At 35.4% G+C, this 13,853-nt stretch overlaps 1 protein-coding gene across 2 annotated transcripts in view; it reads right to left on the reverse strand.

Annotated features, from left to right (window-relative positions):
* fdl (beta acetylhexosaminidase fused lobes) overlaps positions 1 to 11,880 on the reverse strand; it is a 236,394-nt gene extending 224,514 nt beyond the window's left edge. The window contains exon 1 of one of the 2 annotated variants that reach the window (XM_073955235.1): positions 11,220 to 11,880. Coding sequence is in view for 1 of the 2 variants with exons in the window: in XM_073955234.1 (XP_073811335.1) it covers positions 4,451 to 4,512 (62 nt within the window). In the remaining variant the exon portion in view is untranslated. Of the gene's footprint in view, positions 1 to 4,450; positions 4,762 to 11,219 lie in introns of those variants that run through there. The other variant, XM_073955234.1, reaches the window with a different exon arrangement.
* Between the last annotated feature and the right edge of the window lie 1,973 nt (positions 11,881 to 13,853).

The following is a 13,853-nucleotide window of genomic DNA, read 5'->3' on the forward strand; positions in this document are numbered from 1 at the left end:
TTGGGCAAAAAATTCTTTTTTTTTTTTCAAAAATAACACGAGTAGATTATGGAAGTAAAGTTAAAAATATGAGACATATATTTTCGGCGTTTTGTAAGTTTGAATCGAGAGGTAACCTAAAAAAGCGGGAGTTCCCCCATTTCGACATTTTTCGAAAAATTTATTGGATTCTTTGCATTTTAGTTATAGAAATATTTATACAAAAAACAAATTAACCCTCATGCCAGTCCATTAAAGGATCTCTTTTGATCGCATTTTTTTAAATCTTTTAGAAGCTTCTTTTAAATTCGATAACAACATTGTACAAAATTGTATGTTTTAAAATGTTAATATTGGTCCCAGAATACATCAAAACTTTAAATCTTATCTAAACGCCAGAAATGACTTTGATTTGCATGAGGCAATATGGACGACCTTCGATCGATGCAGTTCAAGCCATGCAAATCCATGACTGGTGGTGTTCATATCAATGAGCTCTCAACTCGACAACTTCCATGAAAATTATAGGATATACAACGATCCATATGCGTGGGTGGCACGCTTTAATCAACGAAAGCGGCGAAAGCTTCATTCAATTTAGTTGTAATAACAGTACTAAATACGTCTCGCTTATATTGCCATTGGATTATTCAACAATATTTTCAAATCATTATTTATTTTCTTTGAACTCAATCAACGTCCACGAATGTTCTGATAAAATCGACCAAGCCAGAATGGCATTGGAAGAGAGACGTGCGGTCTGTATGCACTCATGAAGCAAGAATTTTATTAAGGCTCCACAATATTTCACATTACTCAAGAAGACGGAAGAAGAAACATGCGACACACTACAACAGGTTTTATTACAATTAAATTTGTTAGCCATCTTTTTTAACTTTCAACGTTCTTTTATATCTGTTTTCGGACACACCTTTCTCTCTGTCTATACGTTTTACTTTAGAATAATCTGCTTAAATGCAATCTAGACCCAAAAAACCTATTTACTTAACTTTTCATATCAATTGTAACTTTGACCTCCATAACGGCTATTGTTCTGTGCTGGTAGGGGTAACCATGCATCTCTTCGTCCGTCCATCCATCCATCAAAGCTTGCTTAACGTCAGAAAATCAATAAATTTTCTATCTCAAATGTGCGCCGACAAATGCCAACAATAAAAAAATGAAAACAAAGAAGAAGAAGAAATAAATCCTAACTTAGTCTACATTTAATGTGGCTGCAACAGCAACAACAATTTGTCAATTGCCTACAAGGCAGTCTGTTAAAACCCTGTCAATGCCATTCAGAAGGTAGAGGTTTCTATAGAGAGTCAAAGCTGCTATAGAAGCTTCTTTCTTCTATAAAATCTTCAGCTTCCATTGAAGCGTCCGTTTCTACAAAAGCTTCCCCCTATATATAATTCTAATCTTCAATATAAGAAGCTTCACCTTCTATAGAATTTTATCTTCTATTCTACTTTCATATTCTACTTTTTATAGAGGCTCTACCTGCCATAGTAGCTAAACTCCTCCTTTCATAAAGGGTCTATAGAAGCACCCTTCCTTTTAGAAAAAGTCTATAAATGCACTTTTTTCAGAAAGGTTCAATAGAAGCTCCCTTACTTTCACAAATGGTATGAAGAAGTACCCGTACTTTCTGAGTGGGCCTATAGAGGCACCCTTCCTTTTCGGAATAGGTCTGTAGAAGCACCCTTCCTATCAGAAAGGGTCTATGGAAGCACCCTTCCTTTCAGAAAGGGTCTATGAATGCGCCCTTCCTTTCAGAAAGGGTCTATAGAAACACCCTTCTGTTCAGAAAGGGCATATAGAAGAACCTTTCCTTTCAGAAAGGATCTATGAATGCGCCCTTCTTTTCAGAAAGGGTCCATAGAAGCACCCTTACTTTCAGAAAGGGTCTATAGAAGCACACTTGCTTTCAGAAAGGGTCTATAGAAGCAGCTTTCCATTAAGAAAGGATATACAAAAGCACCCCTATTTTCAGAAAGGGTCTATAGAAGCACCCTTCCCTCCAGAAAAGGTTAATAGAAGCACACTTCCTTTTAGAAAGGGTCTATGAATGCGCCTTTCCTTTTAGAAAGGGTCTTAAAAGCTATTCCTTTCAGAAAGAGTCTATAGAAGCGCCCTTCCTTTCAGAAAGGGTCTATAGAAGCGCGCTTCTTTTCAGAAACTGTCTTATGAATGCGCCTTTTCTTTCAGAAAGGTTCTGTAGAAGCACCCTTCCGTTCAGAAAGGGTCTACGGAAGCAGCTTTCCCTTCAGAAAGGGTCTATAGAAGCACCCTTCTTTTTAAAAGGGTTCACAAAAGCAACCTTATTTCCAGAAAGGGTCAATAGAAGCACCCTTCCTTTCAGAAAGGGTATACAGAAGCACCCTTCCTTTTAGAAAGTGTCTATAGAAGTACCCTTCTTTCAGAAAGGGTCTATAAAAGCATTCTTCTTTTCAGAAATGGTCTCTAGAAGCACACTTCGTTACAGAAAGGGTCTATACAGGCGCCCTACCTTTCAGAAAGGGTCTAAAGAAGCATCCTTCCTCTCAGAAAAGGTCTATAGAAGCACCCTTCCTTAAAGAAAACGTCTATAGAAGCACCCTTCCTTAAAGAAAGGGTCTAAAGAAGCACCCTTCCTTAAAGAAAGCGTCTATAGAAGCACCCTTCCTTTTAGAAAGGCTCTATAGATGCACCCTTCCTTTCAAAAAAGGTCTATAAACGCACCCTTCCCTTCAAAAAAGGTCTATAAACGCACCCTTCCTTCAAGAAAGGGTCTATAAAATCACCCTTCCTTCCAGAAAGGGTCTATAAAATCACCCTTCCTTCCAGAAAGGGTCTATAAACGCACCCTTCCTTCAAGAAAGGGTCTATAAAATCACCCTTCCTTCCAGAAAGGGTCTATAAAAGCACCCTTCCCTTCAGAAAGTTTCTATAAAAGCACCCTTCCTTTCAGAAAGGGTCTATAAAAGCACCCTTCCTTTCAGAAAGGGTCTATAAAAGCACCCTTCCTTTCAGAAAGGGTCTATAAAAGCACCCTTCCTTTCAGAAAGGGTCTATAAAAGCACCCTTCCTTTCAGAAAGGGTCTATAAAAGCACCCTTCTTTTCAGAAAGGGTCTATAAAAGCACCGTTCCTTTCAGAAAGGGTCTATAAAAGCACCCTTCCTTTCATAAAGGATCTATAAAAGCACCCTTCCTCTCAGAAAGGGTCTATAAAAGCACCCTTCCTTTCAGAAAGGGTCTATAAAAGCACCCTTCCTTTCAGAAAGGGTCTATAAAAGCACCCTTCCTTTCAGAAAGGGTCTATAAAAGCACCCTTCCTTTCAAAAAGGGTCTATAAAAGCACCCTTCCTTTCAGAAAGGGTCTATAAAAGCACCATTCCTTTCAGAAAGGGTCTAAAAAAGCACCCTTCCTTTCAGAAAGGGTCTATAAAAGCACCCTTTCTTTCAGAACGGGTTTATAAAAGCACCCTTCCTTTCATAAAGGATCTATAAAAGCACCCTTCCTCTCAGAAAGGGTCTATAAAAGCACCGTTCCTTTCAGAAAGGGTCTATAAAAGCACCCTTCCTTTCATAAAGGATCTATAAAAGCACCCTTCCTCTCAGAAAGGGTCTATAAAAGCACCCTTCCTTTCAGAAAGGGTCTATAAAAGCACCCTTCCTTTCAGAAAGGGTCTATAAAAGCACCCTTCCTTTCAGAAAGGGTCTATAAAAGCACCCTTCCTTTCAAAAAGGGTCTATAAAAGCACCCTTCCTTTCAGAAAGGGTCTATAAAAGCACCATTCCTTTCAGAAAGGGTCTATAAAAGCACCCTTCCTTTCAGAAAGGGTCTATAAAAGCACGCTTCCTTTCAGAAAGGGTCTTTAAAAGCACACTTCCTTTCAGAAAGGGTCTATGAATGCGCTCTTCCTTTCAGAAAGGGTTTATGAATGCGCCTTTCCTTTCAGAAAGGGGTATAGAAACACCCTTTCTTTTAGAAAGGTTCCACGAAAGGACCCTTATTTCCAGAAGGGGTCTACAGAAGCACCCTTCCTTTTAGAAAGGGTCTATAGAAGTACTCTTCGTTTCAGAAAGTGTCTACAGAAGCACCCTTCCTTTTAGAAATGGTATATAGAAGTACCCTTCGTTTCAGAAAGGGTCTATAGAGGCACCCTTCTTTTCAGAAAGGGTCTAAAGAAGCACCTTTCCCCTCAGAAAGGTTCTATAAAAGATGGAGCTTTTATAAAAGAAAGAGTTTTGAAGAGGTTAAAGCTTTAACAGAGATGTAGCTTAGTTTCTACAGAAGGTGAAGCTTCCGTAGAAGATGAGGCTCTGTAGAAGATGGAGTCGAAAGACCTTCTATAAAAAATAAGTTGGGGTTTCTTTGGAAGGTAGATTAGGCGATGTTTGCACGAAGCTTTATGTGTCAGGAAGATTATCGGTATAACTTGTCGAATATAGAAATTATTAAAATAAAAACATTTTACAAACCTTAACATGGACGTAAAATTTCCACTGCCAAAATTTTTATAAATACAAATATGTTTTTGCATATACACGCACACACATGCAATCCGTAGATTTTGTTTTTGTGTAATGATGAGATTTTTTCTAAATTTTCAAAATATTAGCACATTTTTTTGGTCCTCACAAAATTTGAACAATTATTTCACGCACAAGCGGACCGATTGATGGAGCACACGAGCTACAGAGGGGAAGAAAGGGAGAGAACGACAAAACAAATATAGCCGGAAATATTGTCAGCGGAACCAACAGTTGGTCTTTAATGTAAAAATGCAACTGAGCTACACACAGCGCAGCAACCTTTAACATGAATGACAAAAATACAACACCATAAGAAAAAAGACAACAAGAGGAAAAACAAACACAAATAGAAACAAACAAATGAAAAAACAGCTATGGATTCAAAACATGTTCATGATGACGCCTAATAAGATAGAAAAGAAAAAACTTATTGATGCCCTTACTGTCTTCGCTTAAACGCCCTGTGGCCATAATAGCTTTGTCACACCAAGAATATACCCCTGCTGCTGACAAACAACCCATATTTATGCCCTCATTACAAGCAAATATGTTCCACTTCCCCACCATTTAGCCTTTTTTGTTTTTCTCACGATAACCCCCCATACCCCTTCAATATGTTAGTTGTTATTGTTGTTGTATCAAAGAGCAAAATTTGTGCTAATTGTATTGTAAGAAGTGACGAAGAAGAAGATCATGATGAGAGGTGGTCAACAACAGTAAAAGCAGAAAGAGAAGAAGAAATTTGTCTATAAAAAGCAAAACTTATGCCGGCCGGTATTATATTTGCGATAATTAGGTCGAAACCGCCGCCGACACCGAGGCCTACATGACGACAGGGTTAAGAAAAAATACAACAACTACAGTCAATTATTGTTTTATTTCTCAACTCTTTATGGAAGCAGCATTTGTATCAGAAAGGGTACAGCAGTAAAGGTCTATGGAAGCACCCTTTATATCAGTAAAGGTCTATAGAAGCACCCTTTATATCAGAAAAGGTCTATAAAAGCACCCTTTATATCAGAAAAGGTCTATAAAAGCACCCTTTATATCAGAAAAGGTCTATAGGAGCACCCTTTATATCAGAAAAGGTCTATAAAAGCACCCTTTATATCAGAAAAGGTCTATAAAAGCACCCTTTATATCAGAAAAGGTCTATAGAAGCAGCCTTTATATCAGAAAAGGTCTATAGAAGCAGCCTTTATATCAGAAAAGGTCTATAGAAGCAGCCTTTATATCAGAAAAGGTCTATAGAAACACCCTTTATATCAGAAGAGGTCTATAGAAGCACCCTTTATATCAGAAAAGGTCTATAGAAGCACCCTTTCTATCAGAAAAGGTCTATAGAAGCACCCTTTATATCAGAAAAGGTCTATAGAAGCACCCTTTATATCAGAAAAGGTCTATAGAAGCATCCTTTATATCAGAAAAGGTCTATAGAAGCACCCTTTATATCAGAAAAGGTCTATAGAAGCACTCTTTATATCAGAAAAGGTCTATAGAAGCACACTTTATATCAGAAAAGGTCTATAAAGGCACCCTTTATATCAGAAAAGGTCTATAGAAGCAGTCTTTATATCAGAAAAGGTCTATAGAAGCACCCTTTATATCACAAAAGGTCTATAGAAGCACCCTTTATGTCAGAAAAGGTCTATAGAAGCACTCTTTATATCAGAAAAGGTCTATAAAGGCACCCTTTATATCAGAAAAGGTCTATAGAAGCAGCCTTTATATCAGAAAAGGTCTATAGAAGCACCCTTTATATCAGAAAAGGTCTATAAAGGCACCCTTTATATCAGAAAAGGTCTATAGAAGCACCCTTTATATCAGAAAAGGTCTATAAAGGCACCCTTTATATCAGAAAAGGTCTATAGAAGCAGCCTTTATATCAGAAAAGGTCTATAGAAGCACCCTTTATGTCAGAAAAGGTCTATAGAAGCACTCTTTATATCAGAAAAGGTCTATAAAGGCACCCTTTATATCAGAAAAGGTCTATAGAAGCAGCCTTTATATCAGAAAAGGTCTATAGAAGCACCCTTTATATCAGAAAAGGTCTATAAAGGCACCCTTTATATCAGAAAAGGTCTATAGAAGCACCCTTTATATCAGAAAAGGTCTATAAAGGCACCCTTTATATCAGAAAAGGTCTATAGAAGCAGCCTTTATATCAGAAAAGGTCTATAGAAGCACCCTTTATATCAGAAAAGGTCTATAGAAGCACCCTTTATATCAGAAAAGGTCTATAGAAGCACCCTTTATATCAGAAAAGGTCTATAAAGGCACCCTTTATATCAGAAAAGGTCTATAGAAGCAGCCTTTATATCAGAAAAGGTCTATAGAAGCACCCTTTATATCACAAAAGGTCTATAGAAGCACCCTTTATATCAGAAAAGGTCTATAGAAGCACCCTTTATATCAGAAAAGGTCTATAAAGGCACCCTTTATATCAGAAAAGGTCTATAGAAGCACTCTTTATATCAGAAAAGGTCTATAGAAGCACCCTTTATATCAGAAAAGGTCTATAGATGCACCCTTTATATCAGAAAAGGTCTATAGAAGCAGCCTTTATATCAGAAAAGGTCTATAGAAGCACCCTTTATATCAGAAAAGGTCTATAGAAGCACCCTTTATATCACAAAAGGTCTATAAAGGCACCCTTTATATCAGAAAAGGTCTATAAAGGCACCCTTTATATCAGAAAAGGTCTATAGAAGCACCCTTTATATCAGAAAAGGTATATAGAAGCACCCTTTATATCAGAAAAGGTCTATAGAAGCAGCCTTTATATCAGAAAAGGTCTATAGAAGCACCCTTTATATCAGAAAAGTTCTATAGAAGCAGCCTTTATATCAGAAAATGTCTATAGAAACAGCCTTTATATCAGAAAATGTCTATAGAAACAGCCTTTATATCAGAAAAGGTCTACAGAAGCACCCTTTATATCAGAAAAGGTCTATAGAAGCACCCTTTTATATCAGAAAAGGTCTATAGAAGCACCCTTTATATCAGAAAAGGTCTATAGAAGCACGCTTTATATCAGAAAAGGTCTATAGAAGCACCCTTTATATCAGAAAAGGTCTATAGAAGCACCCTTTATATCAGAAAAGGTCTATAGAAGCACCCTTTATATCAGAAAAGGTCTATAGAAGCACCCTTTTTATCAGAAAAGGCCTATAGAAGCGCCCTTTATATCATAAAAGGTCTATAGAAGCACTCTTTATATCAGAAAAGGTCTATAGAAGCACCCTTTATATCAGAAAAGGTATATAGAAGCACCCTTTATATCAGAAAAGGCCTATAGAAGCACCCTTTATATCAGAAAAGGTCGATAGAAGCACCCTTTATATCAGAAAAGTTCTATAGAAGCACCCTTTATATCAGAAAAGGTCTATAGAAGCACCCTTTATATCAGAAAATGTCTATAGAAGCACCCTTTATATCAGAAAAGGTCTATAGAAGCACCCTTTATATCAGAAATGTCTTTAGAAGCACCCTTTATATCAGAAAAGATTTTTTAGAAGCACCTCTATATCAGAAATGGGCTATAGAAACACCCTTTATATCAGAAAAGGTCTATAGAAGTACCCTTTATATCAGAAAAGGTCTATAGAAGCACCCTTTATATCAGAAAAGGTCTATAGAAGCACCCTTTATATCAGAAAAGGTCTATAGAAGCACCCTTTATATCAGAAAAGGTCTATAGAAGCACCCTTTATATCAGAAAAGGTCTATAGAAGCACCCTTTATATCAGAAAAGGTCTATAGAAGCACCCTTTATATCAGAAAAGGTCAATAGAAGCACCCTTTATATCAGAAAAGGGGTATAGAAGCACCCTTTATATCAGAAAAGGTCTATAGAAGTAACCTTTATATCAGAAAAGGTCTTTAGAAGCAACCTTTATATCAGAAAAGATTTTTTAGAAGCACCTCTATATCAGAAATGGGCTATAGAAACACCCTTTATATCAGAAAAGGTCTATAGAAGTACCCTTTATATCAGAAAAGGTCTATAGAAGCACCCTTTATATCAAAAAGGTCTATAGAAGCACCCTTTATATCAGAAAAGGTCTATAGAGGCACCCATTATATCAGAAAAGGTCTATAGAAGCACCCTTTCTATCAAAAAAGGTCTATAGAAGCACCCTTTCTATCAAAAAAGGTCTATAGAAGCACCCTTTCTATCAAAAAAGGTCTATAGAAGCACCCTTTATATCAGAAAGGTCTATAGAAGCATCATTTATATCAGAAAAGGTCTATAGAAGCACCCTTAATATCAGAAAAGGTCTATAGAAGCACTCTTTATATCAGAAAAGGTCTATAGAAGCACCATTTATATCAGAAAGGTCTATAGAAGCATCATTTATATCAGAAAAGGTCTATAGAAGCACCCTTAATATCAGAAAAGGTCTATAGAAGCACTCTTTATATCAGAAAAGGTCTATAGAAGCACCATTTATATCAGAAAGGTCTATAGAAGTACCCTTTATATCAGAAAAGGTCTATAGAAGCACCCTTTATATCAGAAAAGGTCTATAGAAGCACCCTTTATATCAGAAAAGGTCTATAGAAGCACCCTTTATATCAGAAAAGGTCTATAGAAGCACCCTTTATATCAGAAAAGGTCTATAGAAGCACCCTTTATATCAGAAAAGGTCTATAGAAGCACCCTTTATATCAAAAAAGGTCTATAGAAGCACCCTTTATATCACAAAAGGTCTATAGAAGCACCCTTTATATCAGAAAAGGTCTATAAAGGCACCCTTTATATCAGAAAAGGTCTATAGAAGCACCCTTTATATCAGAAAAGGTCTATAGAAGCACCCTTTATATCAGAAAAGGTCTATAGAAGCACCCTTTATATCAGAAAAGGTCTATAGAAGCACCCTTTATATCAGAAAAGGTCTATAGAAGCACCCTTTATATCAGAAAAGGTCAATAGAAGCACCCTTTATATCAGAAAAGGGGTATAGAAGCACCCTTTATATCAGAAAAGGTATGTAGAAGTAACCTTTATATCAGAAAAGGTCTTTAGAAGCACCCTTTATATCAGAAAAGATTTTTTAGAAGCACCTCTATATCAGAAATGGGCTATAGAAACACCCTTTATATCAGAAAAGGTCTATAGAAGTACCCTTTATATCAGAAAAGGTCTATAGAAGCACCCTTTATATCAAAAAGGTCTATAGAAGCACCCTTTATATCAGAAAAGGTCTATAGAGGCACCCTTTATATCAGAAAAGGTCTATAGAAGCACCCTTTCTATCAAAAAAGGTCTATAGAAGCACCCTTTCTATCAAAAAAGGTCTATAGAAGCACCCTTTCTATCAAAAAAGGTCTATAGAAGCACCCTTTATATCAGAAAGGTCTATAGAAGCATCATTTATATCAGAAAAGGTCTATAGAAGCACCCTTAATATCAGAAAAGGTCTATAGAAGCACTCTTTATATCAGAAAAGGTCTATAGAAGCACCCTTTATATCACAAAAGGTCTATAGAAGCACCCTTTATATCAGAAAAGGTCTATAAAGGCACCCTTTATATCAGAAAAGGTCTATAGAAGCACCCTTTATATCAGAAAAGGTCTATAGAAGCACCCTTTATATCAGAAAAGGTCTATAGAAGCACCCTTTATATCAGAAAAGGACTATAGAAGCAGCCTTTATATCAGAAAATGTCTATAGAAGCAGCCTTTATATCAGAAAATGTCTATAGAAGCAGCCTTTATATCAGAAAAGGTCTATAGAAGCAGCCTTTATATCAAAAAAGGTCTATAGAAGCACCCTTTATATCAGAAAAGGTCTATAGAAGCACCCTTTATATCAGAAAAGGTCTATAGAAACACCCTTTATATCAGAAAAGGACTATAGAAGCAGCCTTTATATCAGAAAAGGTCTATAGAGGCAGCCTTTATATCAGAAAAGGACTATAGAAGCAGCCTTTATATCAGAAAAGGTCTATAGAAGCACCCTTTATATCAGAAAAGGACTATAGAAGCAGCCTTTATATCAGAAAATGTCTATTGAAGCAGCCTTTATATCAGAAAATGTCTATAGAAGCAGCCTTTATATCAGAAAAGGTCTATAGAAGCAGCCTTTATATCAAAAAAGGTCTATAGAAGCACCCTTTATATCAGAAAAGGTCTATAGAAGCACCCTTTATATCAGAAAAGGTCTATAGAAGCACCCTTTATATCAGAAAAGGTCTATAGAAGCACCCTTTATATCAGAAAAGGTCTATAGAAGCAGCCGAAACACTATAGTTTCAGGTCAATATTGTACGAAAGAATCCACTGCCGTAGGATTATTTACTTGTTGGAGGTGTTTGTTGTGGTTTGTATTGAAATGTGTGAAATATGGTTGATTCCTAATCTATTAATCAGGAATGTATTTCAATGGATATCTGAAATTAGATTTAATGTCGTACATTATACAATGAAGGAGTGGCTTTGTCGCTATTAGTTTATAAAATAATATTTTGAGCATATTGATATAGAATTCATACTGATCCCAACAATGATCATTTCCAAAGCCTATGATACGGACATTTATGTGAGACGTTGTGTTTTTATTTCACATACAACAGGCTGACAACATTGATTGCACTAGATCTTTTATGGACACTATATCTTAATTTAGACATTTCAAGGAGTAATTATGTATAGCTAAACAAAATCAATTAAGGACATTGCGAGACAATGCAATCTATGCAATCCACTTACCTTACAATAATGTTGATGTGGGTCAATGATTTGATGAATTGGCATGCCCAGAGCAATGCCGGCACAAAGAGCAGACAACAATGATGATTATGCTAAATTGGAGATGTTTCACTAATCCAATGTCGGAATATGTAAATTAAATCTTGAACCAGTTGTATTTTTAATGATTTTTGTTTTGTTGTAAATATGCGAAATATGCACAAGAGCAGCAACAAAAATTCGCACACGACTCACACACACAAAAACACAATTCACAATTTGTCCCCAGACGGGCGGGCATAGAAAGAAAGTTTAAGCAATATTTTTGATTACATTATTCCACAATATTTCTCAATATTCCTATATTTTTGTTGTAATTTAAATATTGTCGTTTTTGCAGATCAATTAGAATTTACACGACGATTTTTTACACATTACAAAGCCAGACAGACATAATTAGACATAATTGAAACGTACGAAAACTATTTGCCTCCGCGTGTTTCACTGGGTCCAACAACTTTATTAGCAACACGAGAGACGATTGGACAAGCGAACGTGATAGACTTTCACATAATTTTATGCAAAAAAGTTTTTTTTTATTAGTTTAATATTTTTTAACTATCGGAACGATTTTCTATTATTTTGTTTTGTTGTTGACATTCAATTTATGGTGTTTTCATTTATCTGACATTTCGGAACATGGATAAAACATGATAAATATGAGAATATGGAAAGGAAATTGGAATGAAACCCCCCTAAAGAGGAAAGTGATAATTGGTAGTCGGTTCGTGGAATGAATAACCGAAGTAATAGTAAGTTTACATTTACGAAATCCACTCGATTTCAACTGTCAATTCCATAGCTTAAAGGCCCCCACTCATTTATCAGTCTGTGCCATGGTTTAATAAGAAAGGTTAGCCAAAGCTTTATGCCAATTTAAATTTTTTTATTCGAGTATACCTAAAACTTCAAAATAATATAAACAAACTGTGTATATGTGTGTGGTGTTTGAATAATATGCCAAACAATTTTAAAAACAATCGAATTCAATGATTTTTAAAATTGTTTTTAGACCATTTGTAAGGAAGAAATTGGTGAGATTTGCATTGAAACAATCAGTTTATCATATTCACAACTGGTTTATGTGGAGAAAACTTAACTCTTCATTCATTTTTCGCGTTTTTTATAAAATGCTGAAAAAATGTATTGTAAACAAACCCACTTGTTGCTTTTATTTTGAAGTTTTAGGAATTCAAGAAAAACAAGGGTTCTATAGATTTTTTTCATTTAAATCTACCTCTTTACTTATACCATGGTCTGTGCCGTCAGTCCGATGAACCCTTTCTGTATGTGTGACTGACAAGTGTGTAGCACGAACCATCAGTCAAGTCTAAAAATCTTGAATTTCTCCTCCAAAAATGAATGAATTCTACGTTTTTTGTGTTCCAACACCAACATTATTTTCTGCTTTTCAAAATTATTTATTGACAATTTGAAAATAAACACAATTCACCCAGACTGATGGGGGTTCATTTTGAAATCAAAACTATTTTGATTTTCATCAGTCTTGGAAAACTCACACATACATTCTCAAAATTTCAAAAATGTACACATACTACCATCCTTTACGTGCAAGAATCTTCAAGTTTTACCACTTTTTACTCGAAAGGCGTTCCTTTACTTCAGACACCATACAATTCATATGGGAGCAGTTTACAACTTTTGCTACTTTTGCCGGTTTTACCATTTTCAAAAGTAAAGGAACAGACCAAATATAAACAAACTGTGTATGTATGTGTGGTGTTTGAATAATATGCCAAACAATTTTAAAAACAATCGAATTCAATGATTTTTAAAATTGTTTTTAAACCATTTGTATGGAAGAAATTGGTGAGATTTGCTTTGAAACAATCGGTTTATCATATTCACAACTCGATTATGTGGAGAAAACTTAACTCTTCATTCATTTTTCGCGTTTTTTATAAGATGCTCAAAAAATGCATTGTAAACAAACCCACTTGTTGCTTTTATTTTGAAGTTTTAGGAATTCAAGAAAAACAAGGGTTCTATAGTTTTTTTTCATTTAAATCTACCTCCTTACTTATACCATGGCTTAACCCCCTGTTTTTGTAACTATTTTTTGTTCGTTCGTCTATATTCGTAATAATTTGAGCATCCATAGCTCAGTCGCTAGATGCCATACAGATCTAATTCTTCGTAGACACGTTCTATATACATATAGTTAAGAATTCCTCATTCAAAAATCAGCGTTCCACATTTGCGCTAAGGCGAATAAATCGATCTACAAAATTTGACAATTTGTGTGAGAACATATTTTTTTTTACAAAAACAGGGGGTAAAACGTCAAATGACGTCGCGCAATAATAAAGGTAGATGTATATGCATAGTTAGTCGGTTTTACAAAAACGTTTAAAAGTACCAAATAGAGTAAAAAAATAGCAAAAGTAGTTACCAATTTTAACTACACCTCACTTTAAATAAAACTTGTTGTTTTAAAATTTTTAAAACAACAAAACACGAGATTTTGCTGAAATTATTTACAACAATAAAAAAAGTTGTTCCCAAAACTTAATACTATGTTTGCATTTACGAAATCCACTCAATTTCGACTGTCAATTTCTTTGCGTATACGTC

The sequence above is a fragment of the Musca autumnalis genome, unplaced genomic scaffold, assembly GCF_047663935.1.
Source record: "Musca autumnalis isolate F117 unplaced genomic scaffold, ASM4766393v1 scaffold_5, whole genome shotgun sequence".
Taxonomy (NCBI): domain Eukaryota; kingdom Metazoa; phylum Arthropoda; class Insecta; order Diptera; family Muscidae; genus Musca; species Musca autumnalis.